Genomic DNA, 27,243 nt, shown 5'->3' on the forward strand with positions numbered 1-27,243 from the left:
CCCGCGCATGCGCGCCGCCCCCCGCGGCCTCCTTGCGCGCTTCCGCCCGGCCGCGGCGCTGGCAACAATGCGCGCTCGGGCGGCCGGGGCGGGCCATGGCGGTGAATTACGCGGCCGGGCTCTCGCCCTACTCGGACAAGGGCAAGTGCGGCCTCCCCGAGGTGAGCGCGGCGCGGCGGGGCCTGCTCCGGCCTGACGGGTTGCCGTGGCAACCGGGGCCTCGGCCCCGTGGGTGTCTCCCGGGGGGAACCCAGTACCGGGGACCCCTTTGTGTTCCGCCAGGCCCACCCCACGGCTCCCCCCGTGTCCCCCTCCGGCTCACCCCACGGCTCCCTCCGTGTCTCCCCCAGGCCCACCCCACGGCTCCCCCCGTGTCCCCCTCCGGCTCGCCCCACGGCTCCCTCCGTGTCTCCCCCAGGCCCACCCCACGGCTCCCCCCGTGTCCCCCTCCGGCTCGCCCCACGGCTCCCTCCGTGTCTCCCCCAGGCCCACCCCGCGGCTCCCCCCGTGTCCCCCCCAGGGCCACCCCACGGCTCCCTCTGTGTCCCCCCAGCCCCATGGCTCCCTCCTTGTTGTCGTTGTCCTCCAGGCCCAGCACTCTCCCCCTGTTTTGTGCCCCCCCCCCCCAACAGGGGCTCCCAGCTATATGGGGACCCTTTGTATTCCCCAGGGGGGATCCCCAGGGGGTGGGTGGTGATCCCAGCCCCATGCCCCCAGCGCTACTCGGGAAGCTTAAAACAGGTTTTGGGGTGAGGGGACAGGGACACGCAGGGGCCTGTCCTCAGTCCCCGTCCCCAAGGTGACCGGGCTGGAGAAGCATCTCGCCGAAATGAAATCCTGCGCCCGTGCCAGAAAGCCGGGTGGGGACACGGTCCCGTCCAGCCACAGCGTCCCCCACCTCCATGGCTTTCCGTGCGGTTCGCCGTCCCTCGGCCCTGTCCCGTCTGCAGAGCCGGTGGCTGTGCTGCTGACAGCTGGAGTTGAGCACACGTGGGATGGCACAGGGTTTGTTCCTGTCCTCCCGCTGCCTGGCAGCGCCCTGGAGCCCAGCCACTTCTTGGGGTATCGGCTGCCTGTCAGGGAGAGCAATAAATACCCTCGTCTGCGTTAGGTGTTTTAAGCCCTTACCCTGCATGGAGATGGTTTATGCAATGCTGTTTCTCTCTGATTAAATGCTTTTGTCATTAAGGAATGCGAAATCTTCTTTCCTTTCGTGGATAAGAAAGAATTGTGGTTTACTGGGCCTTTTGCCAGGAGGTGTGTAGGATCTATCCCTGCATCTCTCCATTCCTGTGGTGGTTTGTCTCTTCTGCTCAGATTTTTGACCCGCCGGAGGAACTGGAGAGGAAGGTGCGGGAGCTGGCAGACCTGATCAGGAGTTCCTCCAATGTAGTGTTTCACACGGGGGCTGGAATCAGCACCGCCTCGGGGATTCCTGACTTCAGGTAAGGGTGTTGGGCAGCAGGCGAGGGGTTGGGAGGATGGCACCTCCTCCGAGTCCATCTCACATCTTGTAAAGGTCTGGACTGTGCTTCCTGCTACCCCAGCCAGTCCTACTCCATCCCTCCTGTCTGGTCCTGGATCCAGCTGAAAATACCTTTTCCCTCTTGCACACCCGTTTGACGTTAAGCCGTATGCACAGAAGCCCTACGGGCGCTCCGCTTGCATCAATGACAAAAATCGCTGGTGACCCATGACCTTCATGTAGCAGTGCTTTGCTCATCCTGCATTGATAGGGCTTGTGGTGCATCTACAACTGTCCTCTTAGAGCCTGAGCTCTCAATTCTCACTCTCTCTTTCCCCATTGCTGCAGGGGGCCCAATGGTGTCTGGACTATGGAAGAGAAGGGGCTCTCCCCAAAATTTGACACCACCTTTGAGAATGCCAGGCCCTCCAAGACTCACATGGCACTGCTGGGGCTGCAGAGAGTTGGCATCCTGAAATTCCTGGTCAGCCAGAACGTGGACGGCCTTCACGTGCGTTCAGGATTCCCACGGTACTGCCTCTCCCGCCCTGTCTCCAGGTTCCTCATGCCTTTCCCAGCCGCTGCCATGTGGCTGTTCTTGCTGCCTGATTAGCGTGGCCTCACGTGCAAGCGTTTGATGCTGGGGCTTGATTTTTGTCTGCCCACTGATAGGGGGAGCGGAAACTGGGATGTGCTGATGTGGGAAGGGGTACATAAACCAGCTTGAATTTAGAGAAGAGAGGTTATGGTAATAATTCAGAAGGTGATGAAATGAAGTCAGACTCAGTTGATGCTCTCTAGAAGTACACCCAGAAGCCATTTGTTCACAAGAGAAATGAACAGCTCGCAGTGTTGGGCTGTTGCATGTTACCACCCATCAGCTGAGTGGCTGTAGCTGCATTGTGTGGCTGCCTGGGGGCTTGTCATGGTTTAACCCCAGCTGGCAACTAAACACCATGCAGCCGCTCACTCAATTCCCCCCCACCCAGTGGGATGGAGGAGAGAATCAGGGAAAAAAAGTAAAATTCATGGGCTGAGATAAGAACAGTTTAATAGGACAAAAAGGAAGAAAATAATAATGATAATAATAAAAATAATAAAATTAAAATAATAATAATAATAAAAGGATTGGAACATACAAAACAAGTGATGCACAATGCAATTGCTCCCCACTCGCTGACAGGTGCCCAGTTAGTTTCCGAGCAGCGATCCTTCCCAGGCTGACTCCCTCCAGTTTATATACTGGGCATGACGTCACATGGTATGGAATACCCCTTTGGCCAGTTTGGGTCAGCTATCCTGGCTGTGTCCCCTCCCAACTTCTTGTGCCCCTCCAGCCTTCTTGCTGGCTGGGCATGAGAAGCTGAAAAATCCTTGGCTTGGTATAAATATTACTTAGCAATAACTGAAAACATCAGTGTGTTATCAACATTCTTCTCATACAGAATCCAAAATGTAGCACTATACCAGCTGCTAGAAAGAAAATTAACTTTACCCCAGCTAAAACCAGAACAGGGCTCGTGGCCCAGGGAGTGAGACATCAGCTTCAAGTAGGGCACGTGCTCCTGGGAACTGGGCTGAGAGCTGTGCTCGGGGCATATGGTCCTTTCCACTGCCTCTCTACCCATCCAGAGGGGTGAAGGGACAAGAGGGAGAACAAGAGCACCTGAAACTGCTCCTGCTGCTCGCAGAGATGCATGTTGCCCTGTTTTACCAGCATTGCTAGAGCTGTCTCAGAGCACTGGATCTTGTGCTATTTTACAGTTTGCTTAAATTGAATTTCTTGAGAGAAAATAGAGGCGGTGCTGCCCCAGTGATGAAACCATGCCTGGGCCCAAGATAGCCTTAAAAAGTATTTTGCCTCTCAATAAATTTGCAAAACTACAAGGGCAGCGAGACAGAGAGTCCCACAGTTGGAACTGGTCTGACTTACTGGCTGTGGTCTCTGATTTCCTTGCCCGCTGCGATGAGGCCAGGGATCCTGCGTAGCCGTGTTCCCTCGGTGGGGAACTGCGACATGTGGAAGCCGGGAGTGAAAGATCCCCGCTCCCTGCGTGGGTGGGGACTGAAGTGCATTTAGCAGCGCAGTGGCTGTTTCAAAGATGTCCTCAGAGGAACCTGCCTTTCCATTAGCACTTGCGGCAACAGGCTCTTTTGCCTTCAGGGAACTTCAGCCTGTTATAAAACCCATTTCCAGCCCTTAAGACCAGCGAGCGATTGTCTTGTGAGGCAAACTGCTTGGAGCTGCCTGGAAAGGAAAAGGGAAAGCAGCTGAATTCGAGTAAGAAAGTGAAATGAAGGAGTTGGAATGAGAATGAGGAGCATGAATGGAACCTTGGAGAAGATGTGTCTCACAAATGTCTTCAGCCGTCACTGGCTGAGCAGAGGGCTGCCTCCAGGGGGTATTTTCTATTATTAAAAGCCCTGAGTCCTGGTTCCTGCTCCTGGCACCACGTTTGCCTTTTTAAACTAAACAACCATGGGAAAAAGAATAGGAAATAATGACCAGAACTCAGCTGTGCTCCCTGCAGCCTAGTGCCACTGGCTCCCGCTCTGGTTTAGCACAGCATTTCCGCCCAAGCGAAGCATGTGCTTAAGTAAGTGCCACTGAACTGGGGCCAAAATGGGGGAAATCAAGTCAGTCCTGTCTCCATCCACCCTGGAGGAGGTTCCCAGTCACCGTGGGGCTTGTAGGAACATAGGGAAAGTGCGGCCTTGTTTTCCTCTAGCTTCTGCGCTTCAAGGCTGCTGCTGGGCTTGAGGGGAGTTTTACTCAAAACAAGTGTCAAAGGGCTGGAACTGTGCAAGGACAGAGAGAACCAGTAAGTGCTGAGAAAAGCAAAGAGCCTGGTTACTACCAGGCGCAGAGATTTGAGGCTGAATCAGAACAGGGACTAGAATTGGTGCTGCAGATGGAAGCATTTAAAATTTAAAAGCCAGGACACGCCATCCCTCCCCTTAGTCCTAATTGTGGTGGCCATAGCGTAGTGCTTTTGTGATGGCGATGAAACGGTGGCACGGAAGGCCTCTCGCCAGGATCTGAACATGTCCCCTGGGTCTCCCCTGCCCCATGAGAGGCACAGCTCTGTCCCAACTCCCTTTGAACAGTATTTCTTGTGTTAAGAACAGTATTTCTTGTGTGAAATCCACAAAGCAGTGCTCAGTGTGCCATAGTTTTGCCAGTGCCTGCTTGCCCTGCATGTGATGGCCACGCTTGGCACAGGGAAGCCCCAGCACTCTGTGGCCGGACCAACACTCTTCTCCGCTGGACCAACTGCCTCCTGGCAGCAAGGCCAGATCATTTTGTGGCACCCAGTGCCCCCAGAGCCTGCCAGACTCTGGTGCCATCAAAGCAACGCAGCCATATTTGTCTATAACTAATATAATTCCCCTCAGTGCTGACCCTGTGCTGGTGCGCTGTCCCCAGGCCATGGCAGAGGGTCCCTGCCACCCCACATCACCTGGCAGATCTGATCCGGCAGAGCTGGAAAGCGGGGAAGCCCTTGAGGTGCAGGGCCCCTGGTGAGGAGGGGGGTTTTGGGCAGCTTTCCCTGTTGCCCCAGGGCTCTCCACCCCTCCGCATCTCATCTCTGCTCTTTCTCCCGCAGGGACAAGTTGGCTGAGCTCCATGGGAACATGTTTGTGGAAGAGTGCGTGAAATGCGGCAAGTACGTGAGCCCTGAGCCAGGGGAGAGTGTCAGCGGGGTGGGGGCTTTGTTGCTGTCCCCGGGGAACGATGGAGGCCCTGCACATGCTGTGGGTCTGTCTACCTGGCAGGTCTGTAGCGCAGTGTGTGTGGGGTTACGGACAGATCTGTCTGTCTGAATCCTAAACCCTGTCAAATGGTGGGAAAGGAACATTTTGGGAATTGTTCGTTGCCTGGGAGGTCCTCGGCAAATCCTGCTCCTCGTGGCAAGGCGGATGTGCCAGCAGGGCTGCCTGCAGCAGGGTCTGTGCCTGCCAGCTGGAGAGAGGAGAGGAGGTTGCTACAAGCTGGGTTTTCCCATCCTGGTTTGTGGCAGACCTCTGGGGCTGTTGGTCAGAGCTGCTGTCAGCAGCACCTGGTTAGAGACGCAGGCAGAGATCGATGAAGGACTGAGGTGCTCCAGTCAATTGCTTGTGGCTCTGAGCCATCACCTCCTTCCTCCAGTGCAGGGTCTGTGGCGTGAGGTGTGCCATATCGGGGCGGGGAGGGGGCATTTCACAGCCGGTGCCACCTCCCTGCGTGTTTGGCACTGAATGGCACCGTCTCTCTTGCAGGCAGTACGTGCGGGACACAGTCGTGGGCAGCATGGGGCTGAAGCCAACGGGCAGGTTGTGCAGCGTCACCAAAGCCCGCGGGCTGCGGGCCTGCAGGTATGTCTGCTGGGATGCTGGATGGGGGCTCCCGAGGGGACGTCGGGTGGCAGGGACCCGTTCACCCAAGCGAGCGGCTCTCGCGCGCAGGCTTGGCTTTGCAGGCCTGGGCTGACAGTCCCTCCAGCTCAGGTGAAGAAGCAGAGGGTGTAGGGGAGATCTCCAAGGGCCCAGATAGGACCCACGTCTCCAGGGAGTCCCAGCCTCCTCGGGGGGGGTTCTCCCCACGCCGATACTCTGAGCATATTCCAGTGCTGGAGAATGCCCTGCTGTGGGATGGCAGCTCTAGAGAGCCCCTTCCTCTCCAGCAGGATACGGCCACTGCACTGCCCTGGTGCTTCTTGCCTTCGGTAGGGAAGCATAGACAGTGTTTCCAGCTCTGCAGCTGGAGGTACCCTGAGGTGATCTGGCATCAAGACACGCTCCACATGCCCTTTGTGCTTCCTCACCCCAGCTCACCGGGCCCAGCCCAGCTGCTTTTCTCATCCAGGCTGGCTGCAGAGCCGGCACAGCAGAGCCGGGGGCTCCGGGCCGTGGGGCAGAGCTCTGCTGGCTCAGCTCTGATGTTGGGGAGTGAAAAGCACATCCCAGCTCTGAACTGGGACAGCAAAACAGCTGGGGCTTTGGTGGCGTTGCAGCACCAGCCACAAAGTTCCTCACGCAGGTGAATTCTGTGCCTTCCCTCGCCTGCCAGTGAGTCCCCTTGGCTTGTCTGGGCTCTCTCTGTCCCTTCGCAGTGCTGGGCCAGGGAGGGTGGGACAGGATCTGGGTCGCTGTCCCCTCTCCCAGGGCAGCTCTGCTGCCTGTTCCTGCCTGGCAGGGGAAACCATGGTCCCTGTGTGTGTTTTCTAGGGGGAAGTTAAGAGACACCATTCTGGACTGGGAAGATTCTCTGCCCGACCGCGACCTCACGCTGGCGGACGAAGCCTGCAGGTACTGCGCTTGGGCTCTTCACACCGTGGCAGCCGCTGACGCCTGCGGCTCGCGGTGCTCCGGGAGGCTGCCCGGGCTCCCCATCCTCTGCCCGCACCACAGCGGCCCTTGGGCTGACCCTGCCTGGCTTTGTTCATCGTGTTTTTGTGCCTTGCAGCCCTGAGGCTGTACCCACAGCACAGCAACGCCCAACCCTCTCACCAGAAACTGGCCGAGAGGAAACCACTTGCAAATTCTGGCCACAGCTTTGCTTCCCGGCTGGGAAGCTTGTAGAGTCCACACTGGAGCAGGGGAGGAGAAGCAGCCTGAAAACAGCCACGGCTTTTTCTCTGTCCTGGATGTTTTGTCTCTTCCCTGCAGGAAAGCTGATCTCTCCGTCACTCTGGGGACCTCTCTGCAGATCAAACCCAGTGGCAACCTCCCGCTGATCACGAAGAAGAGAGGAGGGAAGCTGGTCATAGTCAACCTACAAGCAACCAAACATGTGAGTGAGAGCGTCCTCGCTGCTCTGCGCTCGGAGCAATTTGCTCTGCGTTGCTCCTTTCCCCTCGCGTCACTTGTTTCAGCCCCATCACAGGTCAGGTCAGTCCCTGCACATCGTCCCCTCCCAGGCGGCCAGATAGAAGAGTGGCCTCGTGTAGCAAGCAAACAGGCTGGGCTTCCCTTGTTGGAGGGTTTAAACCTGCAACTCCCGATAAGCACCTAGAAATGGAAGGTAAATCTTAAGAACGGAATAAAAACTCAGCCCAAAGCCTGATGTATTCTCGGGTGAATTATAGTCCGATGAAATAACTGCACACACGTAACCCATGCCACGGGGCAGAGGAGTTCGGTTCATGTTCAGCCCTGGGTTTGGTGCTCTAATTGTCCAAAGTCTTTGAAATAACCAGAGCTGGGGGGGTTCTGGGATGTCATTAGAGCTCCCTTGTCCCTGTCCCACTCTGTCCTAGGCTCCCTAGTCTGGCTCTGCATCCATGTCCCCGTCTCTGGGCTGTGTTTCGAGGTGCGACTGCCTGCCCGCACCCTGATAGAGCCCTGTCAGCCCGCGGCGTAGCCGGGGAGCGGTGCCAGACGGGGTCGGCTCGTGTTCCGCCGGGGATGATGTCTCAGGGACGGGAGCCCTGGAGCCCGCGTGCAGCTGAGCCATCACCCAGGCCTTGTCCCTGCGCGCTCCCTGGGAGGGGACGTTTGTCCCTGCACACGCTGTTTGTCCCCTAACGCCGTGCTTGCCCTCGCTTGCCCTAGGACAGACAGGCCGACCTGCGCATCCACGCCTACGTCGATGATGTCATGACGAAGCTGATGAAGCACTTGGGGCTGGAGGTCCCGGAGTGGACAGGGCCGGTGGTGGTGGAAAGCGCTGAGCTCACCAAGCCCGAACAGCTCTTCAAATTTGACCCCGGGGCTCGTGGGGTGCTGAAGGAGGAGCCCCTCTCCCAGCACAACGGCACGGGTGGGCTGTGCCCTGACCTTGGGACCACGCTGGTGGAGCGCCGTGACAGTCTGAAGCAGGACTGTCCCAGCCCGGACATGGGGCCAACGGCGGTGAAGAAGATGAAGGTGGAGCCTCTCCTCACCTGACCCAGACTGTTCCCTGTCTGTCTAGACACTTGTCTGTGCCGCTTTTCCTACCGACTTTTTTTTATACCCTTAAACATTGTCCCTTTTTTTATGTAAGTATTAAATACACTCGAATCGCGTGTCGGCGCAGCTGCACCCACCGGCCCGGGAGGGTGTTGCCTGCTTGAAACGGACCGAGCGTCTAATTCCTTCTCTGCGAGGAGATGGTTGTGGGGTCCAGCAGACCTCGGAGGGGTAGAGGGATGAGGATGCTCGGCGCTGGGGCAGTGACACAAGGGGATCACTGGGGCAGCCGATGCCATCTCAGATGAAGCTGGGCCTGGGCAGTGGTTGGGATGAGCTGCTGCGATCTCCTGGCTGAGATCTGCCCACAGAGCCGGTCCCGTGCGTGCTGGTGATCTGGGGGATGTCGCTGGGTTGTGGAGGGGAAGGGGACTGGTGCCAGCCGAATCCTGGCCTGGCGCAGGGCTGGGAGCTGTGGGATGGTGCCTCAGTGCCGCTGCCCTCCCCTCTGCCTCCTGCTGTGCCCACTGCTCCCGGGGCAGCCCTAGGCTGGGTCTGGCCACGTGTCCCAGCTCTGTTGGACCGTACTGCCTCATGGCAGCTGGGTTTGAGGCATCCCTGGCCCCAAGGGTCCTTGAAACCTTCTGGATCACCCCATATTAAACTAAAGCAAGTGAATTTTTTCCAAAATACCTTGTATTTAGAGATGAAAATAAAGCTTAAAAAAAAACCAAAACCAAACCAAAACCAACCAGTTGCAACATCAATAGCCAACCAGCCCAGGGCCCCTCCAGTTTGCTCGTCCCCATCCTCAGCGACCCTGTGTCCCTTCCACAACTCCTGCTGCACCCGGGGGACAAGAGCAGCCCCTTCCCTCCCAGTAAGGCCAATGGGAACCGGTCTCATCTTCCCAGTTCACAGATACAAGCAAAGCCAAGCGGGTCCAGCATCTGCCCGTGCCTGGAAGCAGATCCTAGAGGGGTCACCCCGAGGGCTTATCCCATAGGGGATGAGGTGCTGAGCCACCCCATCGCATCCCCCGTGGTCCCTGGGTGCTGCTTAAAGCTCCTCAGCCGGCTCCAGCACCGTGGGCCTGCTGTGGCCAGCCTCGGTCCAGGCCAGCGATGCCAGGCCACCGTGCGGTGTGGTGCCATCCCCTGAAATGCTGTCAGCTCGATCCCCATCCCTGCTGCTCAGCCCTTCCGAGGCAAGCAGCTGCGTGCCGTTATGGGGGGAGACTTTGTCCAGGCGTGGGGTGAATGTGCGGCCACCGAAGGCTTCGTGCAGGGTCTCGGGGGCTTCGCCCAGGTGCTCTGGCCACAGCGGCTCTGGGGGCTTCTCATCCCCGGCTTGGGGCTGTGTGTAAGCCACGCGGGAGGCAGCTGCGTTGTGCAGGGACCTGGAGAAAACTGAGTGCGAAGGAGGGTCAGGGCCCGCTCCAGTGCCCCGAGCTCCCGCCACAGCCCTGGCACAGCGCTCACCTCGCACAGGTCTGAAGTCGCCATCTGCCTCGGCCTTGCTGGGGGCAAAGGGGCTGATGGAGGGGAAAACGATGAGCGCGAAAGAGAGGAGCAGGACCTGGGGGCAGAGGGGAGATGTCACTGTGCACAGTGGTGGAGGGGGACCAGGTTCTACGACACGGCTCCCAGGGAGGGGGCTGGTGGCAGAACCAGGATTGCGTCCCTCCATCCCTCCCAGTGCATGTGCCCGTGCCAGCGTGCCTCCATCCATCCCTTCCTCTATCCATCCATCCGTCCTCACATGCCTCCATCCCTTCTTCCATCCGTCCAACCTTGGAGCATCTATCCCTCTGCCTCAGCACTCATCCATCCCGCTGTCCATCCTTCCATCCATATCTGTATGGGTCTGAGTGTCCCTCCCTCCCTCCCTCCCTCCAAGCAAGGAGGCCGCGGGGGAGTTGGGGGCTCCACACACCGCGATGCAGGTTCCCGTCTGCGCTGCCTTGTTGCTTGACTGTACCACGAGGGCTTGAAGCTTCTTCAGCTGCTCCAGGAGGGACCTGGGGACAGGGAGAGCCCATTAGCACCTCCAAACCCCTCCTGTCCCTAATAGGTCTGGCTGGGGCAGGCGGGGGGAGTCCCAGCCCCGTCTTACCCCCCCATTGTCCCCATCCTGCCCCAGGGAACACCTACGAGTTCTGCTTCTCCAGGTGCAAGACTTTCCTCTGCAGCTCCTGGTTCTGGGCCGTGCACGCTGACATCCTGGGGGACAGGGAGAGGAGGATGAGGTTGGGGGGGGGACAGCTGGGGGGGCTGGCAAGGAGCAGCATGCCCATCACCGGCCAGCCGGGTGCCCCCAGGGTGCCTGGGGTGGGGGGGGTGTGCCAGCCCCCGGGGGCTGGTGTGCGGCCATGCCCAGAGCAGGGGTTTGGGGTCCGTACCGGCTCTCCAGCCCATCGATATACTCCTTCTTCTTCTTGCGGCTCTCCTGAGCTGACTGCTTGTTCCTGATCTTCCGCCGGATCTTCTTCAGCACCCGCTCCTCATACTGGGGGAGACAGGGGTGGGGGGTCAGGGCTGCCGGGGCTGGGACCCCTGAACTCCGCACCCTTCCCAGGCGTGGTGGCACCCACCTTGGTGAGGGGCAGCTGCGTGGGCAGGGACACCCCCTCCTTCGCCAGCAGCTTCTTCTCGTCCTCGGTCAGCACCAGCTCCTGGAACTGCCCCTGGCTCTGCCTCAGCAGGGAGCCGGGCACCTGCGGCTGCTGCGGGGCCACGGATGGGTGATGGCCCTGGGTGGCTGGGTCACCCCACGCCTGACCCCAGGGACCACGGCGCGGGGATGAGGATGGGATCGTGGTGCAGGAAGGGACAGGGAGGGGGCCATGGTGTGGGAAAGGGGACGAGTGTGGGGATGGGGAGGGGATCATGGTCCAGGAAGGGACAAAGCTGGGGACAAGGAGGGATGGGGACACAAGGGCAGGTACTCACGGCATCAGAGCTGCCTGAGAGCAGCAGGTCCTTGACGGTGAGGGTGCAGGATGCGGGCGGGGAGACCACGGGCAGGTCCTGGCTCTCCTCCAGGAAGAAGCCGGGGTGCCACATGTCTGGGTGAGGGGAGAGCGGAAGCTGTCAGCAGTCCTGTGTCCCCCAGTGTCCCCAGTGCAGGACCCTCACCCCTGCCATGGCCCCAGAGCTATGGTGACTTGCTGCCACCTACCAGTCCAGTGGACCCAGACTCTGTCCCCCCAAACTGTCCCTCTGGTCCTGCCCCAGCCCCCCCGAACGCCCTGTGCTGGTAAGTGTTTACACTCAGCACCCCCAGCCCCCCCAAACGTCCCTCCTCTTCCAGTCTCTCCCACCAACACCAGCCTGCCCAGTTCACGCCAGTTCCCAAGCTCTCCCCACTACCCCTGGCTCCCCTCCAGACCTCCCAGTTCTCCCCAGTCTGCCCAGTTGCATCCAGTCCCCCCCAGCTCCCCTAATTTCCTCACTATCCCCAAGAGACCCCAGCTCCCCTGTCCCCCTCAGGTCCCCAACATCCCCAGTCCCCCCCAGTCCCTCCAGTGCCCCCAGCCTGGTCCTTTGCCCAGTCTCTTCCCCGTGGCTCACCCAGGTCGATGGAGACCTCGGGGTGCAGGGCCCCAGTCCCCCCTGGGAGGGACAGAGCCCGACAGGGGTTGGTGTAGGGGTACAGGACCTCGCTGGGACCCCCATCACAGCATCTGGGGGGGCTGTCGAGCTGGTCAGAGGGGGGGTCCTCGGAGACCCCACTGTCGCTGGCGGCTGGGGACCAGCTGGGCGAGTCCGACACTGAGTCCCCAGAGCCCAGGATGGAGCTGAGGAAGTCCTCGCTGTCCTGGGCACGCTGCGGGGACATGGCACCTGTCACCCTGGGGTGCCCATCACCCTGGGGTGCCCACAGGAGCTGCACATGCTGCAGGGTGGTCCCAGCTTCAGGGCAAGGGGTGGGGATGGGGGTCTCCTGCCCGACCCAGGGATGAGGTGGGGATTGGGCCCCCCAGCCCAGGGGACTCACCCTGTCCTCGTGCCAAGTGCCTGGCGGCGTCCCCAACTCCACACTGCGGAGGATCCCATCCTGGCGGTCAAAGAGGAGGTCCAGCAGGTCGAGGCTGTCGAGGCTGCCCACGCCAGAGGCCATGGCTGCGAGGTGGCAGAGTCAGGTCCCTAACCCAGTCCCCGTGATTGCCCCCCTCTGCCTCCCCCCCCAAGCTGCACGGCCCCAGGGACACCCCAAATCGTGGGGCGGGCATGGGGCTGGTGAGAGGGAGCAGGGAGCATGTTTGGGCATGGGCGCATGTGTGTGGGACCATGGGGAGGTGTATCTACACGCGTGTGCACATATGTGACAGTGCGTGTGACCACGTGGATGTGTGCACGGCGGGATGTGCACCTGGCCCTGCTGGCACACGCGTGTGCAGAGCTGTGTGTCTGTGCAATCACACGACCACACAATGTGCACATGTGTGCCCACACAGACATGGCTGTGTGAACACATGCACACACATGTGCCGGCACCTGTATGCGAGCACATCTGGCAAAGTCCTACGTGCATGTGTGTGGGAGGGAGAGCATGGGCATGCAGGGGCTCGGGGCAGCCCCCCCCTGCCCCCTTCCAGCAGCTGAAACTCCCAAATCCTCTATTTTTTCCCCCCAAGAGAACTGCACAGTCAAGGGCTCCCCGCAGGCACCCAGCTGCCCCAGCCCCACCGTGCCCCCCAAGTGCAGGAGCAGGATGAGTGCTCAGACCCGAGGGCTGGGTCAGCTCCCCCATCCAGCCTTGTCCCATGTGTGTGACCACTCCGGAAGATCAGGTTAATCATTTTGGGTGGCAAGTGGAGGGGGAGGAGACTGCTGCCACCGGCCAGCCCCAAGGAGGGGACTCAGCCCTGCTCTGCCACTGCCACCTCAGGCACTGCTTGAGACCCCAGACTCGGAGAAAACCAACAGGCCAATTGACCAGTTGCCCAACCGGCCGATCAGCCAACTGACAACCCAACTAACCGACCAGCTGACCAACCAGTTGACCAACTGACTAACTGGATGACCAGCCAAATCAATGAACCAATCAAGAAACAGACCAAACAGTCAACCTGTTGGCCAAGTGACCAACTGATTGACTGACCAACTAACCAACCCACTGACCAACTGACTGACCAGTCAACTGTCTGATTGATTGATCAACCAACCCACCACCCAACCACTCAACCCACCACCCAACTACCCAACCCACACCACCCAACCCATCACCTAACTGCCCTTCCCAACCTGTTAAGCACTGACTCAAGTGTCCTTCAAGCCAGGTTTGGGGACGGTTGTCATTACCAGGAAGTTTGGCTGGCCAATCCAGGCAAGGGGCTTTATTGGACCCTGTCCTTCATCCTCAGTCCTTCCAGTGAGCCCTGATAGCCCCATGGGACCAGCAGGTAGAGGGACCCCGTTGAGCGTCAGCAGCCAGGACATACCTGTGTGAGATCCCATTCCCACGGATCTCTGCTGTCTTCTCAACCCCCTCAGTGCGCGGAAGAGCGGGGCGGACACCGAGTCCGGCCACCTCCTCCTCCTCCTCTGTGGTGTCCTGACCCAAGTGGCAAAGTTTAAACTCCAACTGCACAGAAATAATGTCCCAGATTGCAAAATCTCCTGACCCTGATTGGGGATGGCGGTGAGCAATGGCAGGGCTGCCCTGGGGCCGGACCCGCTGCGCTCCGTAATTCATTAGCCAAATGTTTTTGTCCTCCGCCACCAAACGGGGCAGGAGGGGCCCGGGGCTGGTGAGCGAAGTCCGACTGCTGTGATTGCCCGTGAACTTTCACCCATTTTGGGGGACAATTTCCCTTTTTTTCAGACGAGCGTATCAGCGTTAATCACATTTTATAGGTGTCGAGAACAACATCCGGGGAAGACTTCGGCTTGGACTCTACCACTTATGGCTTCCTCCACAACAAACCACGGTCCCCTCCGCTCCCTGCGGCCAGGGCTGGCCTGGATGCCTGGGTTCTGCTGCCTGCCTGCCCGCTGCCTGCCGGCGGGGCTGCCCGCACCCTCCGTGCCTCCATTTCCCCCGTGGCTGTCTGGGGGCCAAACACGCTACGGTTTGTCGACCGCCGCGTTCGTCCCTCCCCATCGCCCCGCGGCGAGGGCGTCAACCCAACGCGTGTCACCCTCCAGATGAGCCCCTTCCCACCAGATCCCCCGGGATCCCGCCGGATCCCCTTCACGCAGGGAGGGGACGGGTGAGTAAGGCGGCGTGTGACCGAGGCGTGGCGCGGGGACAAGGCCGCGTCCCATTATCGGCCGCTCGACGCCCTCTGACCGGGCGGCAGCTTCCCGCGCCGCTCCCTGGTTTATGGCCCAGCGGCGGAGACGGGAGCCCCTGGAACCGAGCAAAGGGCGTCCGTCCGCCCGGCGCCACGGTTTTCCCCAGGGACTGCTAATTGCCCGGCTTCGTTAGGGCCCTCGAGCATCCCCTGGGCCTGCTGCCTGGGGTCCAGGCAGGAGGGCAGAGAGGGCAGGGGCTGGACAGGGCGGGCAGGGGCTGTGGGGTCCCTGCTAATTACTGCGTCGCTAATTACTGAGAAGTCAATTAGAGCTCGCTCCCTCAGCTGCCAGCCTCGGGCCTCGCCCCCCTCGGCCATGGCCGCCCGCCCGCCCCGCCTCCTCCTCCTCCTCGCTCTCCCCCCCCTCAGCGAACTCTCGCGAGACTCCGCAACCCCGCCTCCGCTCTCGTCCCCTCCGCCCCTTTCTGCCGCCCCGCCCCTTTCTGGCCCCGCCCCTCCCGCCCGTCCCCGCGCCGCGCGTCCCCATAGGCCCCGCGCGGCCCCGCCCCCCCTTCTGACCCCGCCCCCGCGCGCCCCCGCGCCGCGCGGCCGCGCCCCCGCTAGGCCCCGCAGGCGCGGCCCGGCCCGGCCATGCTGGCCAAGAGGAAGCCGGTGCTGCCGGCCCTCAACATCGCCCCCAGCGCCGCCGAGGGGCCGAGCCCCGACGGCTCCGCCGAGTGAGTGAGTGGTGGCGGGGCCCGCCCAGCCTGCGCCGCGGTTCGTGGGGCGGAGTGGTGGTGGGGGTTACCGGGCCTGGGAGGGCCGGGACAGGGCGGGCACCGGGCCTGAGGGGAGCAGGGACAGACCCCGGGGTGGGGGTGGGGGGTGTCAGGGCAGGTCTGAGGGGAGCAGGGACAGGCCTGGAGGGTTGGGGAGCAGGGACAGGCCTGGAGGGGGAGCAGGGACAGGCTCGGGGGGGGGGGGTGGGTCAGGGCAGGCCTGGGGGGAGCAGGGACAGGCCTGGAGGGTTGGGGAGCAGGGACAGGCCTGGGGGGGTGTCAGGGCAGGCCTGAGGGGGTCAGGGACAGGCCTGGGTGGGGGGTTGTCAGGGCAGGCCTGGGGGGAGCAGGGACAGGCCTGGAGGGTTGGGGAGCAGGGACAGGCCTGGGGGGGGTGTCAGGGACAGGCCTGGGCGGAGGGGGGTCAGGGCAGGCCTGGGGTCAAGCACGGACAGGCCTGGGGGGAGCAGGGTCAGGCCGGGGCTGGGGGGCTGGATGGGCCCAGCCTGGGGGTGTCTGGGGTGGGTAGGGGGTCCTGGAGCTGGGGGGGATGGCAGGTTGGGGGTTGGAGGGGCTGGGCTGGGGCAGGTGGGGATGGGATGAGGCAGGAGTGGAGGCTGGGCTGATCCCCAGGTTTGCTTGGGGGGGGGGGGTGGCAGGGAAGGCAGAGGAGGCTGGGGGAAGGTCTGGGGGCAGCCGAGGCCTGGGGCATGTGGGGACCAGGCCTGGGCACAGAGGTTGGGGCTAGGATGGGGACTTAGGCTTGGGCAGGCAAGATTGCGGGGGGTAATCAGGACTGGGGGGGGGGGGCAGGATGTGTGGGACAAAGGGTGATGGTGGAGAGGGGGGCATGGGCAGTGCGAGGGGGAGGCAGAGCATCGCGTGGGGGTGTGGGATGGAAGGGGTGGGGTGAGACCGTCCCGAACCGTTGCCCTAGGTGTGGGTGGTGGGGCATAAGACGGTGGGCAGCAAATGGGAGAGAGCAGCTGGAGCCTGTGCAGGCAATGGGAGCTCAGCAGCAGGTGCTGGGGGAGCACAGATGCCCCTTTGTGCTCAGGAGCGGTGGGTTTGGGGGTGGTGGAGCAGGGGGGTGTAATGGAGCAGGGGCTTGCTGGACACCGTGGAAAGCCCTTCTCATGTTTCGCAGCAAAACCCAAGCTTGGCTTCCTTTGTTGGGAGAGGGAGAGGTTGCTGGTGCTGCCGTTCTCTCCGGGCTGAGCTGTGCTGCCTCTTTAAGGATTGAAGTATTTTCCCTACTCCTTGGCTTTCCCAAAACGGCTGACTGCACTAAAGCTCCTCTCCAGAGGAGATGTGCGTGTTGGGCAGATATTGCACCATGGGTCTCGCTGTCCGTGTGACCCTGTCAGCACCAGAGCTGAGCCCTGCCTCTCTCCAGAGCTTTGCTTTAGGCTTGCTGCTGTATCAGGGCCTGAGTACATGTCAGACGATAGTTTTCAGTTATTTCCTTCCACTTCCCTAAAAAAAAAAACAACCCTCTTTCTCTGATGCTGCCCTTGTAGTCTCCTGACCATCCCTCCTGTCTCCTCCTCCCCTCTCCAGGGCGAACCTGGTGGACCTTCAGAAGAAACTTGAGGAACTGGAGCTGGACGAGCAGCAGAAGAAGCGTCTGGAAGCTTTCCTCACGCAGAAAGCCAAAGTGGGCGAGCTGAAGGACGATGACTTTGAGAGGATCTCCGAATTGGGGGCTGGCAATGGCGGTGTGGTCACCAAAGTGCAGCACAAACCCTCAGGGCTCGTTATGGCACGGAAGGTAATGGGGGAGTGGGAGGAGTGGGTGGTGGTGTTGTCCTAGAGAGTGTCCGGCACTCGCCCTGGCTCTGGGAGAGCCAGCTTCCTTTGGGATCTCTCTGCAGTGACCTGTCTGCACCCTAACCACTTTGCATGGGTCAGGACCATGGTCCTGGCTGGCCCCAGCTAGGTTTTACGTGGAGCCTCTCGTGCTTCATCTCCGAGCTGCCCTGCCTGTCTCCAAGTCCTCCCCTGGGAGAGGCTGTGCTCTTGGCAACAGGTCCCTGGGGTTTGGAGCGTCTTGTGTAAAAACATACGTTTACTCTTTTTTCCAGTGAAGCTGGTTTTAATGAACTCAGCTAAACTGGATAGAAGCAGTAGGAAGCAGATCTCTTGAGGATCCTAGGTCGTTGCTAACGAGGACTGGAAATGGCCGGTGGAGGATGGGTTTGGTGCACACAGGTTCCTCGCCCCCCACTTAACAGATCCCCAAGGAAGCTCCAAGCAGCCGTGACAGTGGTTCCTCTCAGATGCAGGTTTATGGGCAACGTCTTCTACTGTGGTGCCCTACAGTAGAAAACTAGGAGATGCTTTGTCTGCCTATTAGAAAAGGCAGTGCTCAGTGAGAACAGTGCAACCGCTCATTTGTAGGACAGCTTCCTTGAAAGTCTGGTCTCACCTGCTGTTGGGATGGTTTAGCGGGTCCCATGAGCAAATTCGCTTCTCTAGGTGCCTTCACTCTCAGCTGCGTTCTCAGAGTCTTCCAGGGTGTTTGATTTGGGAGCGTTGGTTGTTGCTGGGTGGTTTTGAGACTGTTGGGAGCTCCATGTTCAGAAACTGAAGCGAAGGCAAGCTGCTGTCCTTCCTGTAGATACTGGCCTTTGTAGGTCTGTGGGAAGGACAGATGTCCCTGGGGTAGGGTGTCCTAGAGCTTACAGTAACAGTGGCTCTTTTATCTGACCTGCCATTGTATTTTCTAGCCTCTACCCATGGCTGTGTTAACTGACTCTATGTGGAGCCCAAGGAATAAAGCAACTGCTCTTTCATGTGCATAATCTTCATGGGATTTTTTTACTTTCTGTGGTTTCCTTGATATCAGAGCACCTCTTCTTACAACACCTACAGAACTTGTGAAAATGTTCCTGTCTGCTGAGTCAGATCTGCATCAAACTTCTGACTTGTCTTTCCGCTCTGTATCTCGTGCGATCTCCGGGTGTTACATGGCCGGCAGTTGCTTCAGTCGCTAACAGGCTGCACAGGGTTCTACCTCTCCCTTTATCCTTAATGTGAGCCTGCAAATGGTAGAAAGTCTATGCCAAAGCAGAGCTTCCCTTGAAGACGTTTTTTTGAATCTTTCCAACTCTCAGGACTTGCTCATGTGGTTCCTGTAAGTTTTTCCAGGCATTACACCTTGAATATTTTTTTCTTTCTTGGCAGCTGATTCATTTAGAAATCAAACCGGCCATCAGGAATCGGATTATCCGAGAGCTGCAGGTGCTGCATGAGTGTAATTCCCCATATATCGTGGGTTTCTATGGAGCCTTCTACAGCGACGGAGAGATCTCCATCTGCATGGAGCACATGGTGAGTCCCCATTCCTCCTCTGCAGACTGCCGTTCCCTGGAGTGTTCTGAATTGCATCTCCCCAGGACTTGAAATTGCAGGTGAAATGGGTTAGGGTGCTGGCAGCCGCGATGGCTCCTTGCTCTGGCTGCAGCAAGGCCGCTGTGTGCCTGGTAGGAGCTGCACACTCCTGCTTAGGCATTGAAATGACAGAGAGATCGTCTTTTTGGAAAGCGGAAGCAGAGGTTTGGGGGGTTGGCCAAAAGGAAATGTTGTAAACCTGCCACTACAGAGCTTGCAGTGAAGCACAGTGTGCAGTTTCTGTTGTCTCTGGCAGTGAATAGTGTTGTCGCTCCTCTGGATCAGTGCTGACAGCATCATCTTCACATTTACCACTGAGAGAAAGGAAGCTAAGAACTAATAGCAAGAAGTAGTGCTGATAGAAGATAGCATTAAAATAGTTTTCAGCAAGGTGCTTGAGCTCTGATTACCAGCTATCTTTTTTTCTGCTGTAAACGGAGTGTGCTTGATGCTGAGTCGTTGCAGACAGCTGAGCTGGGATGCTATGTACTGCTCATATACCACTTGCCCTCCCTGGGCATGCTTGCCTGTACAGCCAGCTGCTCTGTTTTCCTGCCGGCGATTGGCGTGTTGGTCATTTCAGTGTTCTTTGTTTTAGGATGGCGGGTCTTTGGATCAAGTGTTGAAAGAAGCCAAAAGAATTCCCGAGGAGATCTTGGGGAAAGTCAGTATAGCGGTGAGTTATGGTGGCTCTTCAGGCTTCCAGAAAGGATTTGCTGGGCACGGTTTGGGAATAAGGCTTGTATTGCCTTAGGAAGCTTTCTTCGTTTCCCCATACGCGCTTTCCTATCCTGACCTAGGGCAGGAGGCAGTGGTGCATGCAAGAGGGGAGGGGGGAAAGCATATTCCTAACCACTCTCCATAGCTCCAACCCCTTGCATTGCACCGGCTGGTGTTGGCCTCTCCTGGAGAAGATTTGGGAGCAGCTTTCTCGGGCGGTAAACCCAAGATCTGTGATTGACTTGATGATACATTGCAAACCCTGAAACACGTGGACACTATGGGATGGCTTTCCTCTCCAAGCTGCAGTGTGGCAGCACCCAGAGTTTATGCAACGTGTCCTGCCGAAGGGAAAGCACTTCCTTTCCCAGCTCTGATCTCATCCTGTCTTTGGTTTCCTTCTAGGTTCTGAGAGGCTTGGCGTATCTGAGAGAGAAGCACCAAATCATGCACAGAGGTGAGAGGAGGAACCTAAAAATAACTGCCTGCAGTACAAGAGCCCTGTATTTTACCTAGAGTTGTGTTTACGCTCTTCTCTCTTGCTGTTGTCAGATGTGAAGCCTTCTAACATCCTGGTTAATTCTCGAGGAGAGATTAAGCTGTGTGATTTTGGGGTCAGCGGTCAACTCATTGACTCCATGGCAAACTCTTTTGTGGGAACTCGGTCCTACATGTCTGTAAGTTCCTTTCAACTGTTGGCTGTTTTGGTTTTTTGGGGGGTTTTGGGGTTTTGTTTGGTTTGGTTTTTTATTTTTTTCTTTTACAATTTGGGTTCAACTCAGCTCTTACAGAATCAGCGCGTAGTGTCTGATTCGCTCACGGTTTTGCTCTGTGTTTCCCTCCTTATCTGGACTGCCCCGTTCCTGGTTCACATCGGGGGTGAGCCCAGTGCTTCGAGGCGCTCTCCTGTGGTGGAGAAGCAGATGCCTCCTCATCCTCCTGAGGAGTCGGTGTCCTGTCAACTCCAGCCTGTGCCTGGCTAGTGGTGGTGGCATGTGGAAGTGCAGAGACTTGCAGGGAAAGATGTTTCAGATCCTTCAAATGCTTCCATGTTTTATTTTGGCAAGTGTTTGTGGGTTCAAAAACATCATTCTCTTTTCTGTATGCAAAGCTCTGTGCAGAAAAACGATTGTGGAGGGGATGCAGATGCTGGTACACGCACCTCCTCTGCTGCTTTGACCATGTGCACTTGCTGGCAAAATTGGGGTAAAACCAGTTTAGTACAGCTGGGTTTTTGTACAGGCTAATGGGAAATTAAAGCCAAATTGGAGTCAGCCAGTGAGAGTGAACTGCAGGAAGAGCTGATTGTGCCTCTCCTCCTTTAAATGAGAATAATCATCAGTGTTAGCTCAACTCCAGATAATATGGTGTCCATGACAATAAAATCACCTCCTGGCTGGCTCTGATTCCCCAGGTCCTGCTGGCTGAAAGGCAGAGAGTAGGTGGGGGTCTTCTCACCTCACCATGTGTAGTTGTGGCTGGGAACAAGCGGTGGGTTATTAGGGAAGCCATCAGACTGCACTTCTGTGCTTAGGTCTGAGCTGCTCTCGTATTTTGGGAATGGTTATTCAAGTACAGTTATAGTTAGACAGTGGCTATTTAAAAATAATATCTCCTTTGCACTCAGCCACTGGGTCTGCACAGCTGACTCAAAGCTGCCAGTATGGATGACTTGCATTGATTGATTTATTTTTAATTTTTATTTCTCTTTCAATGGTAAGAGCCTAGAGTGGATTTTCTGCTCCTCAGATTCCTCTTGGGTATTAACAGGAATGAGCAGGAAAACAAAAAATTTTGTTAATAAATTGAGTTCATTAGATCTCAGCATACAGAGAAATAGATTCCTACTGTGTACTCCGGACTCCTAAGTATAAGCAGCTGTAAATGCTGCTCAACTCTAGCTGTTGATTAGCTGCATACAAGTGCTTTACGTTTGCACATGATCTTTCATTTGCATCCCCTTTGCACATGACCCCTTTGGGACAGTCCTTTCCCTGAAGGGGTGGAGAGCTGAGCTGGAGAGGCTGTCAGGATATCGAGTCTCATCTATTTAATTTCAGTGCATGATGTTTATGACTTTGCATATCGATATTCTGTGTCAGTGTGTGTTTCTGTGGTCTTTCCTTCCAGCCCGAGCGGTTGCAGGGCACCCACTACTCGGTCCAGTCCGACATCTGGAGCATGGGGCTGTCGTTAGTGGAGCTGTCTATCGGAAGGTACCCAATCCCCCCGCCAGACTCCAAGGAACTGGAAGCAATATTTGGCCGTCCTGTGGTGGACGGGGCAGAGGGAGAGTCTCACAGCATCTCGCCGCGGGCCAGGCCCCCAGGACGCCCCGTCAGTGGTAGGGGCTGTCGTATGCATTGGAAACAACATGCAGACGTGGGGGCGAAGGGGTCGGGTTGTGTTCGGTGTGGCTGGGTTAGCCAAAGGCTGTTTTGGATGAGGTTGTGGCGGGGAGGTGAGTGTTTCTAGAGAGGCCCATCTCTGCAGAGCAGATGGAGCCATGTCAATGCTTCAGCAGTATCCACTCTACCGCGGAGGTTTGTAATTCCTCACGAGCACAGGCAGGAGTCTGGTCTTGCATGGGGAGGCGAGGAGATTGCTCTCGGGATGTCAACCAGGGTCTATTAAGATTTTTGAAGAGCTCGGTTAATCTGCCTTTAGACCCTGCTGCGTCCCACGAGAAGGCTCAAGCCATGCAGCGAATCACCCTGTGCTGGGGATGGTGCAGGCTGTTGGGATGTGGATCCCTTGGAGGAGATGCTTTGAGGGACGCTGTCACAGCCCATGTTGCTCCTCAGGCTCTACCCATGCTGCCAAGAGGTTCCTTTCAAGCTTGGGGCAGCTTTTTGGGAACAGCTTTGCTGGGAGCTCTTGTAGAGGTACCACACTGGCACAGGTGTTTGAAGGAGGCTCTGCTCAAGCCATTTGCTTGGAAGCAGAAGGCTCTAGAAGCACTGCCAGCCTGCCACAGCAGATGGTCTGGTACTCTCCAAATGCTCCAAGCTAGGAAATAAATCTGGACTATAGGCACAGAGAAAGAAATCCAAGATTTCGGAATGTGTTTTCGTTTTCGCTCCGTTATTTTTTTTTTTTAACCACGAGTCAATTCCCAAGTGGGTTGCCTCTGCCGCTCCCAGCTAAAGTCCCACAGCACACATGCTTTTCACACAAAATGAGGCCCTTTGCTGTCCCTGAACAGCCTCTCACCACTGTTTTTGTCATCTTAACCATGCAGGCCATGGGATGGACAGCCGGCCTGCGATGGCCATCTTTGAACTGCTGGATTATATAGTTAATGAGGTGGGTATTTCTTTACTGTTGGCTCTGCTGGGCTTCCCTGAGGTACCACAGTGTCATGTCCACTGCTGAGTCAGGATGGGCTCTGAAACCTTTGCTTGAACAGGGGCTTTTCGATAGAGAGCCCCTCTGAGCTGCACTGACGTCCTTTCCTTCTCCCCGTTACCTCTTTGCATTGCAAAAGAATCTCTGGTTTTGGAATAAGGCTCTGCAGGGGGAAGTTCGTAATACCCTTGAAAGAGGAGAGCAGTGAGGGCAGCTCTTGGCTGTAATGACCTGCTCCTTCTGCAACTGGCCGTTTCAAACGTGCTTCTCCCTAGATCAGCAAAGGAAGAACGCTTCCCCCGTGCAGATGCTGAGGTTGTGCACGTTCTCTCAGATGAAGCCCTTTGAATGAGGGTGACCAATGCTAAAATCCCAGGCTGAAATGTCCTGCCAGACTTGGAAGGTAGGGTCCATCCCACCAGCAAGTGGAAAGAGCAGCTTCCCCTTTCAGGGTGATAGGAATTGACCCCCAGTTGTCGTTTCTGGATCAGCTTCGTCCGCTGTAGGCGTTGCCAGAGCTGGGATTTGCGAGCTTGGATCCAGAATTGCGATGCTGCAATTTCGGTTTCCCAGCTTTGGCAGTGATTCAGCGTGGGGTCCCCCCCAGCTGCGTGTCATGCTGGGGCAGCAGTTTGCTGCCAGCCCAGCCACGTTCTGCCAGGGTAAGAAATGGCAGAGAGCAGTTCCCTAGTTGTAAAGGGCAGCTTGAAGGAGGAGGATAGCTGTAGAGCACAGCTTTTCTGCAGCTCATTAAAGACTGTAGGTGACACTCTGTGTTTTGACCCATTAACACACAGTGATGCAGAAAACCCTTCTTTTCTCTGCAGCCACCTCCCAAGCTGCCGAATGGAGTTTTCACGCAAGATTTCCAGGAGTTTGTAAATAAATGGTAAGGATTTCATCTTACAGCTGAAGGTGGAGGCCTGTATGTACTCCCTGACAGCTCTGCAGGCTGCCGCTCCACCCAAAACGTTCAGTGTAACGCAATGTTCTCCATGCTCTGTAGGTGATCTCTCCCTGGCCGCAGTGTGATCCTGCATTGTGCTGGGAACTCCTGCCTTGGGAAGGGTTGGAATAAAAGCAGTTTATTTGTGGTGATGCTTAGCAGTATCCCAGCACCTTCTAAATATGAACCTGGCAGGGGGATGGTGGAGCAGATTGCTGGGGCTGTGAGTCACCCCACAGCCTTGCAGGCACCCGGCATACACCATCAACTTCCAGACCTTCTGATGTGGGGGGGGACACCTGAAGATGCTGCTGCAGCTCCTATTGAATCGCAGAGACTGGACATTATAAAAATCACTCATCCCCCGCCAAGCGTTAGGTCCTTGTCTCCATTTGCAGGGCGCAGTTCATCCACACAATCTAGAAGAGACAGATCCTGCAGCTTTCCCTGGGAGCTGGGCTGTTGGAGATAATGCTTTGTGAGCTGTTTCCATGCTGCCAGGCTCCTGGGGAAAGCAGCCAGGAGGCCAAGTGGCTTTTGGTGAAGCTGGAGACCTCTCCAGCCAGATAGCTGGTTTCCCACAAGAAAAGTCTCAGTGCTGGTTTTGGTCTCTTGTTCTTCTCATTTCAGCTTAATTAAAAATCCAGCAGAACGGGCAGATCTGAAGATGCTGATGGTAAGTTGGGAGAGCAATTTTCTTTCTACAGTGGGGTGGCACCAGATCTGTAAACTGCTGCCTTGTCCCTCTGTGCCTCTTGCTCAAAAGGCTGGAAACTCCCAGGCTGAGCTTAAGATGAGCCAAATAGAGCCTGGGAGAGGGAATGACTCACCTGTGATTCAAAGGCAGTGATGGTATCTAGCCCATGCAGAGTCCGGGATGGGAACCACCCAAGCTGTCCCATGTCTGCGGAGGTGCCTGGGACAAGCCTTTGCTTCCCAATTCATCTGGGCAGATGAATATGAATATATGGAGCCGGCAATGTGCGCTCGCAGCCCAGAAAGCCAACCGTATCCTGGGCTGCCTCAAAAGCAGCGTGGCCAGCAGGTTGAGGGAGGGGATTCTTCTCCTCTACTCCGCTCTGGTGAGACCTCACCTGCAGTACTGTGTCCAGCTCTGGGGTCCCCAGCATAAAAGACATGGACCTGCTTGAGCCGTGAAGATGATCAGGGGGCTGGTGCACCTCCCCTATGAGGGCAGGGTGAGAGAGTTGGGGTTGTTTAGCCTGGAAAAGAAAGCTCCGGGGAGACCTTACGGCAGCCTTCCAGTACCTAATGGGCCCTACAGGAAAGATGGGGAGGGACTCTATCAGGGTGTGTAGCGATAGGACGAGGGGTAACGGTTTTGAACTGAAAGAGGGTAGATTTAGATTAGATATTAGGAAGACGTTCTTGACTTTGAGGGTGGTGAGGCACTGGAACAGAGGTTGTGGATGCCCCATGCCTGGAAGTGTTCAAGGCCAGGCTGGACGGTGCCTTGAGCAACCTGGTCTAGTGGAAGGTGTCCCTGCTCGTGGCGGGGGGGGTGGAACTAGGTGATCTTTAAGGTCCCTTCCAACCCAAACCATTCTATGAGCCCAGTTTAACCACATTGACCTCAGCTTTCCTCCTCAGCGGCATGCTGAGCCCCTGAGCTACGTCTGGGTGCTCCCACATCGCCCTTGCAAAAGAGGTGGCCTGTGTCCTTGTGGCCCCGTGCCCTTGTGCGAAGGTTGTCTTGTCCTGCCTGTGCTTCTCCGTCACCTTCTGCCCCAGGGCAGCAGGGTTTTCGTCTGCTCGCAGGCAGGGGCCGTGCAGGCTCTGCTCTCCTCTAAATCTTCATTGCTCCCATGCTTGCGTGTTGACTACGTGGCCAGCACGGATTAAAATCCCAGCCGCGGGGCTGCAAGGAACAAATACTGTCCCAAAATCTGCTTTCGCTGCCTGAGAGCAGCCTGAGCTGTGGCACCAGGATCTTTTCACCTCTCCGGGGTCTAGCCTGTGGCACGGCTGGGTTTTGGGAGCCGGGGAGCAGCCGGCGATGCTCCTAACCCTCTTTCCCTTCGCTTTCAGAGTCACACCTTCATCAAACGCTCCGAAGTGGAGGAGGTGGATTTCGCCGGCTGGCTGTGCAAAACGCTACGGTTGAACCAGCCCAGCACACCCACCCGTGCTGCCATGTGAAGGCCGAGCCGACCGCCTGGTGTCAGTACATCTGCCTCTGTCACCATTTCCTCTCCTTCAGTAAATGACAGAACTGTCCTCCTTCTTTCTCCCCGGCCCCCGCTCACCTCTCGTCCCAGCGGCAAAGCACCATCCCCCTCGGAAGCATCTTTATCGGCCGTCCCCCAGCCAAAGCGGGGTTGGTTTCTTTTGATGTGGGGGGGTGTTCCAGGCCTCTGCTCCACCTCTGGAGCTCCTGACACTTGGGAAATGTGGTGCTGCTTATGTTCATTTTTCTCTCTTTTTTTTTTTTTTTTTTTTTTTTTTGGAAACATGTTCACTTGGGTTTAAAAAAAAAAGAAAAGAAAAGAATCGTACGTGTGCACGCTTGCATGTGTGTGAGACGGTGGCAGGGGATGGGGACAAGGGCCTGCACAGCAGACGTTTCACCTCCTCCCTGGTTTTTATGTGGGCTCTGGGACAGAGATATCGGTGGGGCCAGGAATTGGAGAAACCCTGTCTAGGGTGGCCAGAAACAGTGTCACCATCCTGCCCGGGGTGGCTGGAGACGAGGTGGGCACCCTGCTGATGCGGGCAGGAGGCGTACGGGATGATTTATGGCTGAACTGGAGAAGAGCGTAGCGGTGAGCTCCCTCCCGGCCCGTCTGCGGGTGGAGGAGAGATTTGTATTTTCTTTGTTTTCTTTCTAAACAGTTGTTTTAAAGCCTGTTCTTGTCGCGCGCTGGATATTTAGCGAAGGCTCTTGATCCGTTGAGCGCAGGCCGAGCTCTCGGCTCGCAGCAGGAGGGAATCGGGTGGGAGCTGCGGGGTGGGTGCGTGAGCAGGTCCCCCCAGGACCGTGGCTCTCGCCTTTAGGTGCCAAGGCGAGGGGAGAGCACGGGCTTTCCTTCCAGCGCAGAGAGGTGGGAGGCAGAGCCCGGTTGTCCACTGTGGCCAGGGCAGAGCCGGGCTAGCCCGAGAGCTGGGTCCCTCTCCTGACCCCGCTATCTCCTGGGGACGGGGAATGGTGAAACCCCTCCAGGCTGCAGGTTTTCCCCCTCCAGCTGCCTCTCGCCCACCCCACGAGAGGCCTTGGCCATCGTGGCTGTAGCGGAGCCCCCCCCAAGCCCCCCACTCCGTTCATCCGGGAGGTGTGGGGTGCCTAGGCTGGGTCTTTCAGGGAGGGGATGAACCCACCCAGCGAGACCCACGTTGTCCCGACGCCACGGGGTTTTCCGAAAGCCACCTCGGCCTGACTGTGGCTGACGGTCTCTCCCTGTCGCGTCCCCCCCCCCTGCCCGGGAAGGACCTGGTAAACCCCCCCCCGGGTCCCACCATG

The 27,243-nt window shown here is 57.6% G+C and overlaps 3 protein-coding genes across 5 annotated transcripts; 2 read left to right on the plus strand and 1 right to left on the minus strand.

Annotated features, from left to right (window-relative positions):
• The first annotated feature begins 26 nt into the window (after window positions 1-26).
• Window positions 27-8,508, plus strand: SIRT6 (sirtuin 6). The gene is made up of 8 exons (XM_030033402.1): window positions 27-161; window positions 1,318-1,445; window positions 1,814-1,996; window positions 5,074-5,133; window positions 5,726-5,821; window positions 6,674-6,754; window positions 7,115-7,238; window positions 8,000-8,508. Exons 1-8 carry the CDS (start codon window positions 96-98, stop codon window positions 8,333-8,335), a joined length of 1,074 nt encoding a protein of 357 aa, XP_029889262.1. The 5' UTR covers window positions 27-95; the 3' UTR covers window positions 8,336-8,508.
• Window positions 8,509-8,827: 319 nt separating this feature from the next.
• On the minus strand, window positions 8,828-14,416 carry CREB3L3 (cAMP responsive element binding protein 3 like 3). 2 transcript variants are annotated; one of them, XM_030033374.2, is made up of 10 exons: window positions 13,785-14,416; window positions 12,338-12,462; window positions 11,911-12,166; window positions 11,290-11,405; window positions 10,932-11,060; window positions 10,740-10,846; window positions 10,492-10,560; window positions 10,274-10,358; window positions 9,820-9,916; window positions 8,828-9,747 (listed from the first exon to the last, which is right to left on the minus strand). In XM_030033374.2, exons 1-10 carry the CDS (start codon window positions 13,798-13,800, stop codon window positions 9,398-9,400), a joined length of 1,350 nt encoding a protein of 449 aa, XP_029889234.1. In that variant the 5' UTR covers window positions 13,801-14,416; the 3' UTR covers window positions 8,828-9,397. The 2 variants fall into 2 exon arrangements, with proteins under 2 accessions (XP_029889234.1, XP_029889233.1); XM_030033373.2 differs by having other exon boundaries at window positions 10,932-11,063; window positions 13,785-14,415.
• Window positions 14,417-15,168: 752 nt separating this feature from the next.
• On the plus strand, window positions 15,169-26,252 carry MAP2K2 (mitogen-activated protein kinase kinase 2). 2 transcript variants are annotated; one of them, XM_030033381.2, is made up of 11 exons: window positions 15,169-15,316; window positions 16,919-17,129; window positions 18,545-18,691; window positions 19,350-19,427; window positions 19,877-19,928; window positions 20,024-20,148; window positions 21,602-21,815; window positions 22,713-22,777; window positions 23,647-23,708; window positions 24,396-24,441; window positions 25,815-26,252. In XM_030033381.2, exons 1-11 carry the CDS (start codon window positions 15,231-15,233, stop codon window positions 25,923-25,925), a joined length of 1,197 nt encoding a protein of 398 aa, XP_029889241.1. In that variant the 5' UTR covers window positions 15,169-15,230; the 3' UTR covers window positions 25,926-26,252. The 2 variants fall into 2 exon arrangements, with proteins under 2 accessions (XP_029889241.1, XP_029889242.1); XM_030033382.2 differs by lacking the exon at window positions 15,169-15,316 and adding an exon at window positions 16,280-16,380.
• The last annotated feature ends 991 nt before the right edge of the window (window positions 26,253-27,243 follow it).

This window comes from Aquila chrysaetos, chromosome 12, assembly GCF_900496995.4.
Source record: "Aquila chrysaetos chrysaetos chromosome 12, bAquChr1.4, whole genome shotgun sequence".
Lineage (NCBI taxonomy): Eukaryota > Metazoa > Chordata > Aves > Accipitriformes > Accipitridae > Aquila > Aquila chrysaetos.

Bases quoted from the DNA above. Each gene is read 5' to 3' on its own strand.
- MAP2K2 (XM_030033381.2), top strand. From the start codon at position 15,231: ATGCTGGCCAAGAGGAAGCCGGTGCTGCCGGCCCTCAACATCGCCCCC. The intron at 18,692-19,349 runs GTGAGTCCCCAT...TCTTTGTTTTAG, and splicing joins CCATCTGCATGGAGCACATG to GATGGCGGGTCTTTGGATCA. The intron at 22,778-23,646 runs GTGGGTATTTCT...TTTTCTCTGCAG, and splicing joins TGGATTATATAGTTAATGAG to CCACCTCCCAAGCTGCCGAA.
- SIRT6 (XM_030033402.1), top strand. From the start codon at position 96: ATGGCGGTGAATTACGCGGCCGGGCTCTCGCCCTACTCGGACAAGGGC. The intron at 5,134-5,725 runs GTACGTGAGCCC...TCTCTCTTGCAG, and splicing joins GAGTGCGTGAAATGCGGCAA to GCAGTACGTGCGGGACACAG. The intron at 6,755-7,114 runs GTACTGCGCTTG...TCTTCCCTGCAG, and splicing joins CTGGCGGACGAAGCCTGCAG to GAAAGCTGATCTCTCCGTCA.
- CREB3L3 (XM_030033373.2), bottom strand. The intron at 10,847-10,931 runs GTGGGTGCCACC...TGTCTCCCCCAG, and splicing joins CGCAGCTGCCCCTCACCAAG to TATGAGGAGCGGGTGCTGAA. The intron at 10,561-10,739 runs GTACGGACCCCA...CCTGTCCCCCAG, and splicing joins ATCGATGGGCTGGAGAGCCG to GATGTCAGCGTGCACGGCCC.